The sequence below is a fragment of the Podarcis pityusensis genome (genome assembly GCF_964106645.2).
Source record: "Podarcis pityusensis genome assembly, chromosome: 1".
Lineage (NCBI taxonomy): Eukaryota > Metazoa > Chordata > Lepidosauria > Squamata > Lacertidae > Podarcis > Podarcis pityusensis.
The window spans coordinates 36,246,421-36,267,325 of record NC_138028.1 but is presented as its reverse complement, the minus strand read 5'-3'; the positions used below and the strand labels follow the sequence as shown (position 1 = coordinate 36,267,325).

The 20,905-nt window shown below is 40.2% G+C and overlaps 1 protein-coding gene across 2 annotated transcripts in view; it reads left to right on the top strand.

The window, feature by feature from the left end:
* SCFD1 (sec1 family domain containing 1) overlaps positions 1-20,905 on the top strand; it is a 43,258-nt gene that overhangs the window by 1,766 nt on the left and 20,587 nt on the right. Inside the window, exons 2-11 of one of the 2 annotated variants that reach the window (XM_080978191.1) lie at positions 225-295; positions 2,059-2,147; positions 2,969-3,059; positions 5,166-5,288; positions 5,569-5,656; positions 6,179-6,268; positions 7,685-7,740; positions 14,946-15,031; positions 15,417-15,516; positions 20,586-20,725. In XM_080978191.1, coding sequence (XP_080834317.1) covers positions 225-295; positions 2,059-2,147; positions 2,969-3,059; positions 5,166-5,288; positions 5,569-5,656; positions 6,179-6,268; positions 7,685-7,740; positions 14,946-15,031; positions 15,417-15,516; positions 20,586-20,725 — 934 coding nt within the window. The remainder of the gene's footprint in view (positions 1-224; positions 296-2,058; positions 2,148-2,968; positions 3,060-5,165; positions 5,289-5,568; positions 5,657-6,178; positions 6,269-7,684; positions 7,741-14,945; positions 15,032-15,416; positions 15,517-20,585; positions 20,726-20,905) is intronic. The other variant, XM_080978192.1, reaches the window with a different exon arrangement.

The window sequence follows — 20,905 nt, the reverse complement described above, 5'->3', positions numbered from 1 at the left end:
TATTAATTTAAATAAGACAGTAGCCATGGCCTCTTTATTTATTTATTTTTTCACAATTTATATACTGCTTGACTACAATAATCTCAAATAAATAAACTAACATTGTTTATTTCTAAATAACATATAGTCAGATTGCAATATTTTGAAAAGGTTCTCAATAGATTTTATGTGGTTAGTCATACGTTTTCAAAACTATTCAAAATCCTCTTTTCTCTCATTTTCAGTGGCTCTAAAACGTATGTTGAATTTCAATGTGCCACCTGTTAAAAACAGTACAGGTGAACCAGTATGGAAAGTAAGTCAAACTATATGCCAATTTTACACCCATGGTAATCATTTCTAGTTTCAAATTAACTTATTTGCCTTGTTCTTGAAAATGACATTTTATAGCTTTACGAAATAGGTTGTTGACTTGGACCAATTGCTGATAATGAAAATGAAAGTGTTTTAATTATATTGTTGTTTAGTCGTGTCCGACTCTTCGTGACCCCATAGAACTGCATAAAGAAGAGCTCTGTGAAAGTAAACATAACTGAGTAGATAGAAGTAATTCCTTTGGTAGTATATTTGACACTGGTGATGGATTTTATTGAGGAAACTGTACTAATGGTTTAAGAAACATTGTTTCTGACTGTGTTTTTAATGTTGCATGATAGAACCATTTCAGCCTTTATTGTGCATGTTACTTTTTCCAGTTGGTTTTTAAGTCCAGATGTCATCATAAAACACTTTTTTAATTCTGACAGGAACTAGCTAGGTGAGCATCAGATGCACACTGCCCCATTCCCTCCTTCTCTGGCATGGCTGCAATGAGGAGCTCTGAAGCTTTTCCTTTCTTTCATTTGTTTGAGGCTTGCTGTGTTGTGTGACCCTGAGAAACTCCAGTTAATCTTAACTCTGATTAGCTTGAAACAAGCCATATATTATGAAGCTGCCTGGTTTTGACAAACAACATTAAATACAGTGGTACCTCCGGTTACAAACGCTTCAGGTTACAAACTCCACTAACATGGAAGAGTTACCTCGAGTTGAGAACTTTGCCCCAGGATGAGAATGGAAATCGGGTGCCGGCAGCGCAGCAGCACCAAGAGGCCCCATTAGTGAAAGCACTCCTCTAGTTAAGAACAGTTTCAGGTTAAGAACGGCCCTCCGGAACAAATTAAGTTTGTAACTAGAGGTACCACTGTACAGTTGAAGCTTGAGACATAACATTGAGATTGATTGATTTAGAAACTAAACTGTGTTTAATAAAAAACATGGGAAAAAACCTTAATTCAACTGCACTGGAGGGAGCAGGAAAAGCATTTTAGCCAATGGTTCATCTAGAATTATTCCCTTCATAATAAATCATGGTTAGTTATTATGTCCAAATATTCTCTCTTGGTTTTGTATGACAGGCTGCCCTTATTTTTTAAAAAAAATTGCAATGTCAAACAATTTTTTTTAATGCTTTCCTGTTGTTTTCATATTTTTTAAATAATAATTTGTTTTAAAGGAAATTACAGTGGTACCTCTGGTTACATACCTAATTCGTTCCAGAGGTCCGTTCTTAACCTGAAACTGTTCTTAACCTGAAGCACCACTTTAGCTAATGGGGCCTCCCGCTGCCACTGCGCCGCCGGAGCACGATTTCTGTTCTCATCCTGAACCAAAGATCTTAACCCGAGGTACTATTTCTGGGTTAGCGGAACCTGAAGCGTATGTAACCTGAAGCGTATTTAACCCGAGGTACCACTGTATTTATTTCAAAGCATATGAGAATGTGACTGACTCCTTCAAATCTGAAATGTTGCTTAAGACCCCTTTATCTGTTAAATAATTACAAGCTCATGGACATAAAGCTGCTGCACAACCTCTGCTCAGGCCCCACTGAAGTGAATGGTGATCCATGCACTGACATTGCTTTCTAGTTTGCTTAGTGTGTATGCAACTAATAAAACCTGACCATAGCATTCTTCTTCCTCTCTGATTGGTTGACCTCAAAAGAGTCCTATCCTCTCCCCTAAATATGTCAAGTTCCTTACTGGAATTATGCTAATAGGTATTTTTGTGTTGCAGGTTCTCATTTATGACAGATTTGGCCAAGATATAATATCTCCATTATTGTCAGTGAAAGAATTAAGAGACATGGGCATTACTTTACATCTGTATGTATCTATATGTATACGTTTTGCGGTTGTGTTACTTTATACGTTGTTTGAAAAAACATGTGGTTTTTTTATGGTGAGGAGGATAAGGTTGCATGTTAAACCACCAGTTGGGTAACTGGTCAATAATGGGAAGCTGAAGGATGCTAGTTATGCTTACAGTGATGTATTCTCTCTTGTAAAAGAGCAGACTGCAGCTCTGGCATGTCTAAGTATGCCAGTCTTTACCTAAAACAGCACATAAATCCATTACATTGATTACAAAATTAAGAGAAGGCTGAAAGCAGTTTTAATTTTGCAAGTTACTGGGCATACAGTAAGAGCATATCTGAAAAACATATTTTCATTATACTTAAGTCTATGCAATCTACCTTTTCAAGTCATAGTTCTGAAACACCTGAGACAGCTCCTTTTCCTTTTTTCAGACTAATCATACAAGCTATGAATGGGTACACTGAGATGCCGTGGTTAACCTTGATTGCAATTCATGATGTGTGGTCAACAAACTGCTTAACTATAGTTAAGGGAACAGGAGAGAAAGGAATACACCTTCCTTGGGCAGGCTTTCAGTTAAACTGCAATTAAAGAAAAACTAGCATTACTTCTGCATCAGCAAATTATGTAGAAAGTGCCGTGTGCCCAATCCAATAGATGATTACTTGGAAGAAGGCTGATTGCACGGTCAAGCTCTGCCCAAGCAAGTGTGCATAGGATTGAAGCTGTTGAAGCCTTTTTTGTTTCTAGGGCTTTTTGTTGTTGTTCCATTTGTTTCAAGAAAGAGTAAAACAGTTCACAAATGAAGCTTGTTCTTTTATTTCCAGTCTTCTGCACTCCGATCGAGATTCTATTCCAGACGTTCCAGCAATATATTTTGTAATGCCAACAGAGGAAAATATTGACAGGCTGTGCCAGGTAGTGTGACGTGCTTAATGTCCATTGTAAGAGTTTAAAAATTCATGTTGTAACACAAGAAACTGGACTTTGTTTTACTGCCAGATAAAAGGTAGTGTTTAAGCTTCAGCTGCATAGATGTTAGGGCTGTGACTTCATTGTTTGCAGCATGTACTCCACATCAGCAAATCCAGTGATGAGCCAACTGCTTAGAAAATACTCTTACTACTTACAGTGGTTATGCTATGGATCAAAGAGGTTCTTAAGTGTCGTTGGCAGTTAGGAGAGACAGCTTGCTACTGCTGTAGCCCCTGCAAACGTGTTGTCTTGTATGATTATTCCCTACTTTCCTTGCAGTTTTAAAGTCCATCTACTACCTGTGCTAGTGTGTACGAATATATCAGGTGTCAAGTGTTCGAAGCTCCCATTGTTCTAGGCTCATTTTGCGACAGGGAATTTTATTAGCATGAGCAGCTTCTGAGCTCTGGGTGCAGTACTGTGCCCAAGATTTCAAACTGCAGAGTGGAAGGAAAGGAAGACCTTTTTCTGCCTCCCCACTTCCAGCTACTCTCTGAAGACTGTAGAAGAGACCCTCTTAAGAATATTAGGGGGGTGGGCAGGGGAAGGACCAGATCATGTGAAAAATGAGCATAATATTTTAGCTGCAGTTCATTCATTTTCAGCTTTGTATTCTTGTTATAAAAAAGTCTGCCTAGACATTCCATTATTGCACCCATAACCTAGGTTTAAGGTGCATTTAGCTCCTAGCTTTCATATCTCAGTTTGTAACACTGGCTGGCTTGCTTAACTTTTTCTTAAAATCCAGAAATTGATATAGCAGTGAATATCAGGTATAACTCAAATCTCCTTTTCACATGGGGAAAAAAAACCTTCATTCTCTTTTACCCCAACCTCTGAGCATTATGACAATATGATTTTCACCTTTTGTAAAGGGAGTGAGCCAGAATTGTTGCAACATTCTTAATTTGATTAAGCTTTTCAGGTGATTTGAATGTAACATTTCATAATCTGAGATATCTCTTGGAGTGATTTCTGGAACCATGACCATGAAAATGATTCATTATGCCCCATTCCTGTAGATTTAATGTATATTATACAAGCTGAGGCAACAGATGGTATTAGTGGAATTATATATAATCAGGTTGCATAGGTTAATTTTTTCTCCCATCAAAGCCCATACAGGGCAGGCCACAACCTTTGTATTGGTGCAATTTAGGATTGCAGTTTTTAGTGAATGAATGTCCAGCATATCAATTTAACACTGCTGACACCTGCAGGACACATGCAGACACTGCAGAGGCTTTTAAACTCAAATCTCAGACTGAGTTCTTCTCTAGACATCTAATCCAGGACAGATGCAATAACACAATGTGCAGAAAAATGAACTAATCAATATATTCAAAATTTACCCAAATGAGCTCAGCAGAAAAGTTTCTAACTAGGGTCAAAACAGGCTAAATAAAGAAATGGCATATTCTGTTAATTTTTGGTTTGAAGTGTGGATACTTGGATAATATTAAATGGGAAGCTGCTTTACCCATGCTTATCAAAATAACAGAATAACTGCTTTTCTGAATAAGCTTTATTCTATCCCATGTTAGACATCTTAATAACCAGGAGTGATGTCCACTCAGAGATGCACACATTCTCACCAGTCAAAAGCATTGTATTTGTGGAATATGAACTTGACAAATGATTACCCTAGGCCACTGGCAAGTAAGGAGCAAGAATTTTAACTAAACTTGGAGCGATTACAAATGAAACCACATACCACTGTGTTCTGCCCAGTTTTTTATTTATTTTATTTGCATGAGACATTCGAGCATACTTCCCACATGTCAGCATACATACAAATGAATATAGGACTGGGGATGTGCCCCTCAAACTAAGCTTTGGGACACTGCAGATTAAACACTGACACTTCAGAAGAACATTTTCTGCAAAACTCCCTAGTATTGTATATATTGTCTGTTATTGGCATGGGTTATGCTGCCTTATAGGAGATTAATTTTTAGAAGCACTACTGTATAGTAAAGGCTTTCATTTTTAAAGTATACTTGTTATCTAAAAATTCTGGTGTTTTTAACATTCATTTTTTTCTTTCAGGATCTTAGAAACCAACTTTACGAATATTATTATTTAAATTTTATTTCTGCCATTTCAAGAAGTAAACTGGAAGATATTGCAAATGCTGCTCTGGGTGCCAGTGCAGTAGCACAAGTAGCTAAGGTAAAGTACATTATTCCAAACATTCATATTGGAGTACCTGTTACTTTCAAAACTGATTCAACAAGTTTTTTGGAGTGTGGGGTTCTTAAGTTGGGAGTTGGCAAAATTGGGTATTTCAGTTTGTGCAGGATGGAACTATTTTGCAAAGATAATACTGCTATTGCATATAAGCCCTTGTTGTTCCTTAAACAAAAATAATGTTTTGATATAGTAGTGATTCAATATAAACTAATCATTTACATGTTATTTTTACTAATGATCCCTTTGTTTTGATGTATAGGTTTTTGACCAATATCTCAACTTCATTACTTTAGAAGATGATATGTTTTTATTATGCAATCAAAACAAGGAGCTTGTTTCGTATCGTGGTAGGTGGATTATTCTAAAAACAGTTATTTTGTTAAACGTCTAGCATTTTAAGAGAACATAATGGTGTAATTCTGTATGTGCACCCAGACATTCTAATGCTGGTGACGGTGTGGAGTTTTGCTACTGACTTCATTTTCCATTATTCGCCTTGATTACTTGCCTACATTTATTATTGAGCTGTAATGGATTATTGAAGTTTATGAAAGTAAGCACATAAAGTGCTTTCTGCTGTTTAGACCGAATAACTTATTTTTGTGTCATAGACCCAGGATATATATCTTTACTATCAGGCAAGAAACGTAAATGGAGGGTAGAATCCAACATGCAATCAGACTGCTGCTTATGCAACAAGGTTGCTGCTTCCTCTCATCACCCCTGCAGCCCCCTACGTGCCCCCCCCCCCCCCAAAATTTGCTTCCTCTCCTTCATCCCTTTGGGACAAATTTTGAGGGTGCACATAGGCATAATTTATACAGTACAGTAATCTGATTTTTTTCTCCTCTCCCTTTTTGGTATTGCAGCCATCAACAGACCAGATATAACAGACACGGAAATGGAGACTGTAATGGATACAATTGTAGACAGCCTTTTCTGTTTTTTTGTTACACTTGGTAAGTATGTTGGTTTCTTAAATATCATACCTCTGTAAGGAATGCTGTGAAATTCCCTCTACATTAAGTCATATGTCATTTGAAGGAGGTGGTTAGGATAAAGCGAGCCACCTCTTCCTCAAAAATTCCCAGTGCCCTGAATTGTTTTTACAGAATTGAGCTCTATTCATGGTTACCTATTCCTAGAGTTTGCAAACCAGCTTCAAATGCTGTTATAAAGCAGAGTTTCAAAAAAGAATTTGAAGATGGTTCATCATGCTTGAAATTAACATTGGCACACAAATAATTTTGCACCATGAATAGTAGTGAAACATGAAGTAGGGTGAATTCAGCTGGAAGAGAGGAGAAGAAAGCATAGGAATTGTACAGATCAATGGTTAAGTGAATTTGCTCATGCAGAAATTTTCACATTTTCAGGGACCTCCCCTTTGCCCTCAGCTTCCTGCCGCATTCAGCAGTATCCTCCAGACCTCTGGAGAGGCTTTTGGGAGCTGCTATGGAGAAATCATATTCTGCCCACCCACTTCCACTTGGATTTTGTGGATCCAACCCAATGGGTGTTGTATAGCAAAGTAATTGAGAAAAGGTTCTTCCTGTTCCACTGCTCCTCTCCCTGCACACCTCCCTGAATCTGCTACAGAGACTTGGGAGAACAGATTTGAGAGGGTTTGCGAGAAGTGGAAGTCCATGCATTGGTGGAACAGTTCATTGGATACAACCTCATTTCTGCACTGGCTTGGACTTTGTAAAATAAGGATTTCTTCTGTAAATGTTGTCAAAAAAGAAATAGAGTCCTAGACCGAGGACAGCAACAGTATGATATGATTTCATGTTATTCTCTTTGAACATTTAATAATTTGTAGGAATTAAAGATACTGATAGATATTAGATGCTCTTGATATATGAATTGTTTGAACTCAGAGCTTACAATTTACCCATCTGTATCTGGATAAAGATTAAAAATTAAGAATTATTCAGGAAAAGCTTCCCTATTTAAGTTTGCATGTCCTGTTATGACAGTGATAATCTGTCACTCAAAATGTGATGTTTCAGAATGTGGTTTCAAACAATTCAATTACTTAAATCTCCTGGAAGATATAAAGTAGATATGTCCTGTATTAGGTCTGCAAAATGATCCCTTTGGAGAACTAAGAAATACATTTAACAGCTTGAGAGGTGTCTAGCTATCTCCTATTGGCTAGCCTTTTAAAAAATGCTCAAAAATTCCCTCTGAATAAGGGAATTTCTCAGCACTTTAGAAAGTTTTCATAAGCTTTGTTTAAATATTATTAAGCCATATTTATTTAATAAAATTAACTTGGTAGCAGGCAATATAAAAGCCATTTATCCTAAAAGAAACGTAGTAGACTCTATAACAGCATTTCCCCCAAAAAATCAATTTTTATTTTTTAATAGGAGCTATTCCAATAATCCGATGTTCAAGGGGAACAGCAGCAGAAATGGTGGCAGTGGTGAGTTGTGAAATATCCCAACTGAATTAATTTTTGAAATATGTATGACAGGCATCATGAAGGGAGAATCACTGTTTAACTGAAAGCCGAACAGCAGACAGACAATTGTTTTTACTGAGCTATATCACAGAGGAGACAGAACGGTCAATGTAACTTTACATTGTCATGGTAACTCCACTTGTGTGTCCCAAGCTAAACAGACACAATCTAAGAATGTTTTTATCCACTGCAATTCTTAGGAAGACATGTGCAGTAGAATTTCTGGGTTTGGACATAGCATTAAGCTATGGTTTAGTGCTACATAAACCAGCCTTAGGTTTATTTAAGAAGTATGCAAACTCTGGGCATAATTATTTTCCCTCCCATTGGTTCCAGTGGGAGGGAATAGTTTTAAAAGGCCTTGTTAGGAAAATCTGCTCAACCAGCTCCTGCTAATGGTAAGCCAGCAGAGGTTAGGTTGATGTGGTGGTTTCTCCATCATGGAGTATTCCACCACCTTTGAGTACTTCCCATGTCTTGGATTGTATGTTGTTCTTGGCTAGCTGCCTCTTAACTGACCTGGGTATGCGGTGCCCCCTTGCTTCTAGGTGCATGTGTCTTATGTGTCTTTGATTACATCCTGGCATGCGCTCCTGTAGTCTAGGAAGGAAAGCTAGTGGCATATGAAAGTGTTGTCTCTTCAGACAAGGTTGAGGATATGGGAAGAACTCTAAATTATATTGAGTTCTTTGTAAGATAGAGCTTCTTTATTGGTCCAGCATAACCCTATCATGTGTACTTAGACACAAGTCCTATTCAGTTCAGCGGGACTTACTTTCAGTTAAGTGTGCATAAGATTGTGGGGTTAGTACTGAGCTTATGCTAGCTTGCAACAATAGTGGAATATTTTTAAAACAGTAATACTTGGGAAGGGAGGAGATAGCTGTGATGTAAAGTGGAAAGGCCTGTTTGTCCCCTTTTTAAAAATGGCCCATATGTAATCTGGTGCCTCTCAAGGGCATAAACTGAGAACACAGTGTATTTGTACATGAACTAGGGGTAGTGTACTTAAAAGATCACCTTATTCCTTATACCTGGTCTAATCTTTGCAATATGCCACTCAGGCATGTCTAGTGGTGACTGGCAGTGTCAAACTGTCCTCAACAGGAAATAGTGTGGTGCTTTTTGTATAGAAAAAGCAATCTGGCACAGTCTGTACTGAGTTTCGGTGCCAACTTAAGACTTTGTTGTTTCATGAAGCTTTCTTATGAAAAGATTTGGATCGCCTTAGTGTTTGGATGGGAGATAATATCAGAACCCTGTGTACACTTCCAAGAGTTCCATGAAAGAATAAAGGCAGAATGTAGATGAACTTAAATTGTTTTGGAGGGAGTGTATGAACACTCAGCCTTCAAAGACGGTAACACATGAAAAAGAAAAGATTGCAGAATGGTGTAGCATTGCTATGCAATAAAAGTGACACCAAAGGTGTCTATGCTGTTCACATAGTCATCACAATAACAATGGAAGTGTTAGCTAAGTGGGACATCTAATGTAACCATTATCACAAAATTTTGATGGCTCATAGGAAAATGACATTTCTCTATGAGCATGCAGGAGCCCTTCAGTAAACAGTGGGTTCAGTCCCATCCAAAGACAGGCAGGAATAATAAAATGAAAAAGTTTAGCAGCCACCCCTCATATTGGCTCCAGTTCCTTTCCCTGCCTTGCTTGGAATAGGTTAGTTTATCTCAGCCTGGGCATTCAAGATTCCTTCTGGGGGGAAAACAAGAACAAATAAGATTAGCTGTGCAAAAGAAACAGTACAGGAAATCTGATGTCTGATTTTACCACAGTGACACATGCCTTTGTTACATCCTGTTTGTCTTGTTCCACCTTAGCAAAGCTTTCAACATCTATTGTAGTGGCTTATGAGATCCAACATATCCCTCACCTTTAAACACCACAGTTCAGCTCATTCCACCAGGACTTCAGCAGCATTTGCTGCTCACTCTGCTAATGGTTCTGTTTAGGAGATTTGTAGCACAGTTACCTGGTTTATGATGAGTTGCTTGAGCACATCCCATTGTTTACTGAAGGGCTCTCACAGAGCACAAACCATTGAATAATGTGAATGCTGCTTCTGGGGACACACACAAGACCTTATGACCAATCCTTGTGGTTGAGTGGCATCCAGTTTTCTATTTGACCTTGCCTTTTCAATTGGCTCCTTTTTATATCAGCAATTTCACCAACATTTGAACTTGTCAGACATCCTCTTTGTGTCATGCCTTTTCATAGTTTTTTCTTCTTCTCCTGATTACGATTCTTCTTGAATTTCCTCTTGGTTTTGTCTCCCGGTTTTCACTTCCTTAAGGTCTGCAAGAACTTGGCAACAGGGCAGGAACTGGAGGCAGGATGTGAGGGTTGGCTGCTAAGCTTTTACTTTCATTACCTTACCCCTGTCTATGTCTGGGTAGTGGATCTTTAGCCAGTGTTTACTGAGCCCATTGTCTCCCTCACATTCCCAAAAGGAGCATTCTGTTGGAATTCTGCCTGGGTCAGAGGAATGTGCCACAAGCGTAGGCACCGGCAGATATTCCTGTCGACCTCCCCGCGTCTCCCAACCTCTGCTGATAAGCAGGCGAGGTCCGGCGATTCTTCTCAGATGTATGAGAGGAACACACCGTTCTTCCTCTCTCCCCTTTGGTGTCCCCAGGGAGGGGAAAGAAGCAGACAGAAAACTATTTACATCATTTATTTCTGCCTCTTACATCAGTACAGAGAATCATGTCTGCACTCAACAACAGCAAGAAGAAAACTCCTCCCAAGTACATCCAGTACGGGTCATATGACACACACACACACTGAGCTAACATCCGGTGCTCAGTACAGAATGGACTGCCCCTTTGTTTCCATGGCAACAGTCACAAACATCCTGTCTGGCTTTCCAGCCACAAGCAGCTGGCTGAGCTGCTAGAGCCTTTGCTTGCTGCAGCATTGGTGCTTTATGGTAACATACTCCCCCTAAAGTATCAATGTGTGCCGCGAGCAAAGCGTCATCCAGAGAAGAAAACAAACAGTTGTTATATTTATAACATTCCCCTGTTGTTTCAGTTCCACCCTTGGAACTACCCGCCACTGGTTTAACCAATGTACCTCTCTGGTTGTGTGACTTCGCATTACCTTGGTTAACAACTCTCTGTTGTGCCTTTGTCTCTGACTCAGACACAGCTTCAATCTGTCCTTGGTCGTTTACAATAGCAACATATGCAAGGTTAGCAAACTCCTTTGAATACCTCTTGGGTGGTACACCCTTCGTTGCTCTCTCAGACCTACGTAAGAGGTTCTGATCCTCTGTGCTCACTGGTTCAACCTTTGGACTCTGTTGAGAACCAGTAGCAATCAGTGGTTCTTCCTTCACCTGTGAAGGTCTATCCATTGTGTGAGATTTCCTCTCAATGACTGTTACAACTGAACTCTCTGAGCTCTCACTGTCATCATCAGTACTACTGAACTCAATAAGATCAAACTCATCATCATCATCATCAGAATCGTTTCCTGTGGGAAATGTCTGTACTACCCGCTCTTGCTTTGGAGCACTCTCTAGGAACTTTGTGAGAATCACCTGACCAGATTCAGACAAAATTACTCTGTAGAGACCCTTTTCATAACCCACAAAAATGCCTCTGGCATTCTTTACTCCACCTGGAGCTTCTGTTCTCACATGAGACCCGAAAACCTTAAAATAGGCAACAGAAGGTTTTCTATTGAACAGCTTTTCAAAAGGAGAATATCCCAACTCTGTTGAGACCTTTCTCAACCACACATGAAGATAGGACGCTAGCGATTCGGCCCAATATTCATGTGGCAAATGTGAACTCAGCAATTGCGCATTCATTCCCTTTTGCAATTCTTTGTTCACTTTTACACAGACCCCCCTGTTCCACGCTTCTTGCGAAACTGCCACTTTGTGGTCTATCCCTTTTCCATCCAGGAACTTCTGAAACTTCTGTAACAGAAAAACTTGTTTGTCATCTGTGAAAAGACAATCAATGTTAGCATCATGCATACTTTTAACCTTGTCACAAAACTCCTGAAACTTTTCTAAAGTTTCTTGCGGTTTCTCCATCATATAAACCCAAGAATAATTAGTGAAACAATCCACACACACAAGGTAAAATCGTGCACCGCCTCTAGATGGTTCTAGAGGACCGATCACATCAGCATACACCCGCTGAAATGCTCTGTCGACCTTCTTCGTCACCTTCCTGGTGCTCACACTGGTCACGCCTGTAAGAGAGATTTCGTTAGAAACAGAAGAATTACATTTCATGTAATCACTTTGATCAAAAGTCAACAAATACAATCCATCTTTCTCTTTGGCAGTAAGAAACAGTTCTCCATCTTTGTAGATCTTGCAGCTTTTAGCATCATAGGTCAGTTTCAGTCCTTTCTTTGCAATCTGCGACACGCTCAGCAGATTAAATCTCAGTTCTGGAATCAGGTAAACATCACTTATAGTCAAGTTCAGACTCTCAAGATACACAGTCCCAATTCCAGTCGCTTCCAACTCCTGACCGTTGGCCTGTTTCACAGTGAAGCTTTGCTTCTTCAACGTCGAAAACAGTCCTCTGTGCGGGCACATGTGAACCGTTGCGCCCGTGTCAATTATGAACGAGTTCCCAACATCTGGCGTGGTTCCTTTCGCCATCATAGCCTTTGCAGGTTTCACCTGGCACTTGGTACGGCTTTTGCCTGACGCCTGAGGCTTCGTAGACCTGCTCTTTGCTCCTCTTGACTGGCGCGGCTTCTTACAGTTTCGCTGTAGATGCCCAGTCTGTCCACAATTGTAGCATCGGACAGCACTCAATGCTACTCCATGCTCTCCAGTAGCATCAGCAGTGGGGGAATTAGAACTCTGTTCTTCCCTCCCCCTGTCCTTTTCTTCCAGTGCAGCAAGTCTGTCGTGTTCATTCAGGACCACAGCACACACTCTTTCCGCGGTCAGCTGCGCGGCCGGTAGGGAACCAAGCTGACTGGCAACAACCTTGTAGGTGCGGCTAAGGCTGTTTATCATCATGAAGCAAAACACTTCCTCCTGAAGACGGAAATTGCGTTCCACCATCTGTTGACGCAGAAACTTCATTTCTGTCAGGTGCGCTTGAACATCTCCATCAGGCGCAAGTCTCAGATTGGTCAATTTCTCAAAATACAGCAACGCTGAAGAACCAGCATCTCTCTGATGCGTTGTACGCAGCGTGTCCCATACCTCTTTCGCATTTTCTAAATGCTGAACATGCACCAACTGATCATCTGAGACACACAGAATTATAGCAGTCCTGGCCCTTACATTCTGTGACTCCCAACCTCTGGTTGGAGCTGCAGGGATGGGGTTTTCAATTACATCAAAAAGCCTCTGATTCTGCAGCAGGGCCTTCATCTTTACAGACCAAGATGAATAATTGTCATTGGTTAAGGGAGGTGGGCAAGGCAAAGCTCCTTTCTTGGCATCCATCTTGAAGCCAAGCCTCTTCAGCTTTCCAGCCCACACTCTCAAACAAACTGTAAAATCCAACAGTCGTTTTTTTCCTTTCTCACGCAGCAAACTGCAAATTGTTTACGCTCTTTGCACCTGGCAGCTAAACTCAGGCTGCTATTGAAAAGTCCCTTCCAAGAGCTCGTAAACCTTGTAGCCAAAACATTCTCTGATTTTGTTTCGCTTTCCCAGGCTCACACTCAGAGTCCAGCCCCTTTGCCAGTAACTTTCCGTTACCTAGCAACAATGCATTTCAATAAGACATCTTATCTACCACAAAAATTTGTGGAATGCAGGCTTCAGCCTTCAAGCTGCAGGCCTCTTCCTCCGGAGCTTTTGTTTTCTTTGAAACGCAGCTCCGTGAACCAGGGAATTAATCTTCCTGCGTTCACACTTTTAGCCCGAAATGCAGCATACCTTGAACTTTGTTGCTCTGGAAAACACCTCTTCTTTCCACCAGCTGTCTGTGGAGCCTCTGGCTGCTTTCAGACGCTTCTCTTCCTCCTTGGAGCAGAGGAGGACAATCCACCAGCCTCTCATGCAGATGTCCGATGAATCGCAACCATCCGAAGGCTGCCACTGTTGGAATTCTGCCTGGGTCAGAGGAATGTGCCACAAGCGTAGGCACCGGCAGATATTCCTGTCGACCTCCCCGCGTCTCCCAACCTCTGCTGATAAGCAGGCGAGGTCCGGCGATTCTTCTCAGATGTATGAGAGGAACACACCGTTCTTCCTCTCTCCCCTTTGGTGTCCCCAGGGAGGGGAAAGAAGCAGACAGAAAACTATTTACATCATTTATTTCTGCCTCTTACATCAGTACAGAGAATCATGTCTGCACTCAACAACAGCAAGAAGAAAACTCCTCCCAAGTACATCCAGTACGGGTCATATGACACACACACACACTGAGCTAACATCCGGTGCTCAGTACAGAATGGACTGCCCCTTTGTTTCCATGGCAACAGTCACAAACATCCTGTCTGGCTTTCCAGCCACAAGCAGCTGGCTGAGCTGCTAGAGCCTTTGCTTGCTGCAGCATTGGTGCTTTATGGTAACACATTCACAGTAAGTTTAAAATGCTCCATTCTCAAGTTTGGATCTTTCAGCTTTCCTTGATTATTGAGATATTTATACCCCACCTTTTCAATTCCAGAAGGTAATCTCAAGCTGGTTATCTCTCTACCGTTATCTCATCATGGACCATTTTCTCATTATTTTCATCTTCGTCCTCATATAGGCTGTGGGGAAATTGACAGTTTCATTCTGTTATATTTAGCTATATTTATGGATATATGGGGATGCAGGTGGCGCTGTGAGTTAAACCACAGAGCCTAGGACTTGCCAATCAGAAGGTTGGTGGTTCGAATCCCCACGACGGGGTGAGCTCCCGTTGCACGGTCCCTGCTCTTGCCAGCCTAGCAGTTTGAAAGCACGTCAAAGTACAAGTAGATAAATGGGTACCGCTCCGGCGGGAAGGTAAACGGTGTTTCTGTGCACTGCTCTGGTTCGCCAGAAGTGGCTTAGTCATGCTGGCCACATGACCCGGAAGCTGTATGCCGGCTCCCTCGGCCAATAAAGCGAGATGAGCGCCGCAACCCCAGAGTCGGTCACGACTGGGTCTAATGGTCAGGGGTCCCTTTACCTTTACCTTTATGGATATATGAAAGCTCTGATAAATCTTTTTCAGAAACTAGATAAGAAACTCCGGGAGAACCTCAGAGATGCCAGAAACAGCCTTTTCACAGGTGACACACTTGGAGCTGGACAATTCAGGTATCAACATCTACTTGTATTTTTCAGCAGCCCTTTTTAAAGTCCTATATGTATTCATGCTTTGCAGATTTGCAGCATGTCATTGCTTTTCATCTGCTTAGCTGGAAGATATAGCAATATTGGGATTTAAAATCCTAAGGAGAGAAAAACATTCTACATGATTTTAAAATGATGGAATGATTTTAAAATGGGGAAACCAAGCCAGATGGGCAGGGTATAAATAAATTATTATTATTATTATTATTATTATTATTATTATTATTATTATATAGCAGGTGGCAAAATGCTTCATATTTCGTAACTATTCTGCAGGGTTTGGCAATGAATTTGGCCACAGAAATATTCCAAATATGTTTCAGGTTATTAACTTAATATTTTTATTTAGTTTCCAGAGACCTCTCTTAGTACTTGTTGACAGAAACATTGATTTGGCAACTCCTCTACACCATACTTGGACCTACCAAGCCTTAGTGCACGATGTACTGGTAAGAAACTTGTTTTTTGTGACTGTATATTCTTTGTTTATTATTATTACCAGCTCAATAATGTAAAACTTTGGTTCAGTGCTTGCCTTAAGACAGGAATGGGGAAATTGTTTCTCTCCAGATAGCATTGGATGACAACTCCCATCATCCCTGACCATCAGTTATGCTAGCTAGAACTGATGGGAGTTTGAGTAACAACATCTGTAGAGCCACAGATTCCCCATCCATGGCTGGTAAAACTGCCTAAAAACCCATTTCTTTCCACATAAAGGAAAACAGAAATCCTTACATGTGCAAAACAGCTGTTAGTTTGAACCATAATTTCCCTCCCATTATAACTGTTTATGAATGTAATTTGAGGCTGTGGTCTGCTGTAGTACAAATTTGGTTACTACCTAACTTTCACATAATGACAGTTGTGCTGTCAAATTCCTCAAATTTTGGCTGGACTTCGTAACCATTCATTATTTCTAGTAGTCAGTGAGATTGGTTTTTCACTTGCTGCTCTACAAGTACATTGCTTTTGTACTTGCTTTCTGGTGAGGTGGATTTTATATGCGTTGGTTACCATATTTGTAGACCACTGAACTTGTGTGATGTGCATAGTGGATGCAGTAATAACAGTGAGATGAGATGAGAGCTAATAAACTGGATGAGAGCTAATAAACTGAAGCTCAATCTGGATAAGACTGAGGCACTGTTAATGGGTGGTTCCTTTAGGCCAGACAGGAAGGTGGCCTGTACTCGATGAGGTTACAGTACCTCTGAAGAAGAGGGAATGTGCCTTGTGGATACGTCTCAATCCATTGCTGTTGCTTGAGGCTCAGGTGGCCTAGGTGGTCCAGAGTGCATTCCAACAGCTTTGGCTGGTAGCCTAGCTGTGCCCCTGTTTGGACAGAGATAGCTTAACTTCTGTTGGCTATGCTCTGGTAACCTCTAGGTTAGATTTTTGCAACGCATATGTCGGGCTACTTCTGAAGATGGTTCGGAAACTTCAGCTGCTGCAGAATTCAGCGGCCAGGGCGAGACAGTTTGAGCATAAAACACCAATCCTGGCCTGACTTCACTGGCTGCCAATTAATTTTCCGGGCCCAACTCAAAGTGCTGGTTTTGACCTATAAAGCCTTAAACGGCTTGGGACCACAATAACTTAATAATTCCTCTCCCCATATGGACCTACCCGAACCTGCAATCATCATCTTAGGCCTTTCTTAGTGTGCCTCCTCTGCAAGAGGTCTGGAGGGGAGGTAACACAAGAATTGGCCTTTTCAGTGGTGGCTTCCCATTTGTGGAATGCTCTCCTAGAAGGCTCGCCTGGTGCCTTTGTTACATATCTATAGGAACCATTCCTCATTTTCCAGGCCTTTGGCTAATTAAAAAATCTATGGCCTTTTAAACTGTTTTTTTCTATGTTATGTGTTTTTGAGTTTTTATATTGTAAACAGCCCTGTGATCCTTAGAGGAAGGGAGGTATAGAAATTTAACTAAAATATAGCCAATAAATAAAATACAGTGGTGCCTCGCAAGACGAAAAGAATCCGTTCCGCCAGTCTCTTCGTCTTGCGGGTTTTTTCGTCTTGCGAAGCAAGCCCATTAGAGGTTTAGCGGCTTAGCGCTACAGTATTAGCGGCTTAGCCGGCTTAAAGATCAGCTGTTAAGCGGCTTAAAGATCAGCTGATAAGCGGCTTAAAGATCAGCTGATAAGCGGCTTAGCATCAGCTGTTAAGCGGCTTAAAGATCAGCTGATAAGCGGCTTAGCCATCAGCTGATAAGCGTTTTAGCTGCTTGGGAAAAGGGGGGGGGGAGGGAAAAAACCCCGCAGGAACTCGCAAGACATTTTCGTCTTGCGAAGCAAGCACATAGGAAATTCGTTTTGCGAAGCACCTCCAAAACGGAAAACGCTTTCGTCTAGCGGGTTTTCCGTCTTGCGAGGCATTCGTCTTGCGGGGCACCACTGTATAGCCAATACTTAGGATCATTTTTACCTGTTGTAACAAAAGCTTTTAGTTTACTGTTTGAATGTTTCATGAAGTTTGCACATATCAGAATAATATTTAGTACTGTTTTATAATTCCTATTCAGTTCATAACACAACTATCAACATTAAACATTAAAATATTATTCATCACCACAAGATGGTGTAGATGTTCCATATTAAGAAACTCAAAGAATAACAAGACAGTCTTGTGGTTATAAGTTGCTGTTTTTTAACTAGGAAAAGAAAACCTAAAGAATTATGGATAGCTGTTAACCAGAGCTGATATAGCCCTGTTAGACTATTTTAGGCCTCTACATCTACATGTAACTTTATGCATCTGAAGGAGACTAGAGTCCACTTACATAAATTATGCCATAATAAATTTATCAGTCTTTTAAGACTTGACAACTCCCCATGCTACCAATCTGGGCATATTAACTTTCTTTTTGAAAAATCCTTCATTTTTGTTTATGAACCCAAACCAGAGATTCCCAAACTGTGGTCCATGGACCACTAGTGGTCTGCGAGCTTTATTCAGGTGCTCCATGGTATGTTTGTGCATTTGTGATTGAAGACAGCATATGCATCACATTAAACATTCATATTGATTTTTAATTGTATATTTGCTGCTACTTTTAATTTATAATATTTTGATTTGTATGGTATTCAAATTGTAATACAATAAAATATGGGTGGAATTCAACAGCATGTTATTACAACGCTCCATCTGCACAGACACTCATTATAGTCTTGCCTATGGAGAATACTGATCACATATCTTAATAAAAATAAACTATTTCAAGAAAATGTATATTATGTCTTAAAGCAGGTGGGGGTTCTGAAATATGAAATTGTTTTTAGGATACAGTTACCTTTGAAATTCAAATAATAACCACTTCTTAAAAGCATATTTCCGGGAAACATTTTAAATAGAGTTTATAGATGTTTTTCTAACATTTCTGACATACAAGTTGAATTTCAGAATTAATACTTCATAAAGCTAGTATAATTTATTTAGGGGCATTTTATCCCTTTTATAGAATTTTTATTTTTCTAATGGGAAAAAGTTACATAAGTTTTTTCTTCTTTATGTAAATCAATGTTCATTTTTCTCTTGGCTGATGCACTCAAGGCAGATTGTGGCATGCTGAACCAAATGCCATTCCAGCTACATATTTATAGCAATTCATCTGTTTAGGTAATAACTGTACCATTGCTGCTTATAAACAGGTTGATCTGTGGAGAATTGCATTACTCTTTTCATTGGGAGTCAGAAAGTTGTGTTCTGTGAAAGTACAGAAAATATTTTTCTTCTCCTGAGTGGGGTAGACATTTCCCCATAATTCACATTAATATCTTTGAGTTCTTTACTAGAGGAGTCAAGCAAAGCAAAGAGTAGGCTTGGCGCTCTCCTACCCAACTCTTTTCTCTCTTTTTCTCCCCACCCCTCCCATGGCAGTATCGGTCTGTTAGATCCTCTTTCTGTTCTTATGAACTGAGTAGTCCATGGGACATCTTCATCTCCCCCATTTCATCCCTACCACCTGAAGCGTTGGAGTCTGTTCTTCCTACACCGATGCAAAAGTTTTACCATATTTTTGGTTGGGAAAATAGATATAAATGGAGCTGAAGTATAATAATGCCAGTCAGCATAAGGAGAAAATGCTTGGAAAATTGCAGTATCCTCCCATTTGCTGTTGAATTAAAGCCATTGAAGAGCCAAATTTGGTGGCTAGGTTGCTCACCGGGGCAAGACTATTTGAGCATATAATGCCAGTCCTGGTTTGGCTGCCACTTAGTTTCCAGACCCAATTCAAAGTGCTGGTTTTGACCTACAACAAGTTAAATGACTTAGGACCACAATACCTGAAGCTATGGCAACATGAGAATGGACCTTCTCTGTAGTGGCATGTTTTCTCCTGCTCTGGAGAGTAAGATTCAAACCAATGGCTTCAAGTTAGGAGCCATTCTGACTAAACAACAGATAAAACTTTCTGACAGTAAGAGCTGTTTGAAAGTGGAACGGTCTCCCTCAGGAGGTTGTGGACTCTCCTTTCTTGGAGGTTTTTAAGCAAAGGTTGGATGGCCATAGATGCTTTAGTTGTGATTTCTGCATTGCATGGAGTTAAACTAGATGCCCCTTGGTGTTCCTTCCAGCTCTACAATTCTATGCTATTATTTGAACACAATCATATGCCAGTGTGAAATACTTATTATAGTTGTGTGTAGTGCTTAATATAATGTGTGACTCTTCAATTTTGACTTTTTGCTAGGCAGAGAAAAAGAACAGTAAGGACAGTTACTAACTTTTAGCCATCTTTTTTAAAGTAAGAAACAATTACAGAGAGTTGCACTGGTAGCTGCAGCTTCTAGGCGGGAGATGCCATTTTTAATTCTCCAAACACCAACTGTGTGAGGAAATGTGGGGTGTAAATGCATTGAATAATAATAATAATCCAGAGGTGCCTTTCATTTGTGTTGCCTGAAATGGTTCCAGGAATGAGAGGAGATAGATATGGGCAAAATTAAAGAACTCCCTTTGTCTCTCTTTTCTCTATCCCATCTCCAAGCTGTTCTTCATACAATGCAGACTCCAGTTCAGAGGATGAGAGGGTAATCCACAACAAGGAAAAAAGAGAACCTTATTTTCTCTCACTTTCAATGTATATTTTCTTCCATCCCCACCCCTCCCATTTCCCAGGTTGTCTTGGATTGCCTGGGCATTCTCAGAACAAAAGAGGAAGGAGGCAAATTAAAAAGCGTCTGAATGTTTTGCAGAAACATAGCCAAATAATGTTTTGTAATATTCAGAAGTTGCAACAGTTGCCCAATGGAAAAAGCCAATAATAATAATAATATCTATTCTTAAGCTTTTGTACAAAGAGTAGACTACAAGTAAACTAGCACAATTTGAGGCAGTGTTTAAAATGTCATATTTAATAGAAAGAATATGAGATTTCATTTTCTCTGCATATTCAGAATCACATTCAACAGTTGCCCTTTTTATAATCCCATTTTGAATTAGGAATATTCTGCTTTCCATTGTGGGGCAGCAGGCAAAAATGTTTAATCCATATAATTTTCTTTAAAGGATTTTCATTTGAACAGAGTTGTTTTGGAAGAGTCTTCAGGAATGGAAAATTCCCCAGCAGGTGCTAGACCAAAGAAAAAAAATAAAAAGTCATATGATTTAACTGTAGCTGATAAATTTTGGCAGAAGCATAAAGGAAGGTAAGCTGGATATTTTAAATTAACTACTTCTGCTTCAAGGTCTATTACTAACTAGGGGCTTTGCCCCTGCTCACTCCACTTACCAATCTCTCTGCCATTCCCCACCACACCAAACCCCTTCCCACCTCATGCCACTACGGAGATCACTGTTCACCTTCCTAACCCCATTTCCAAAGCCAC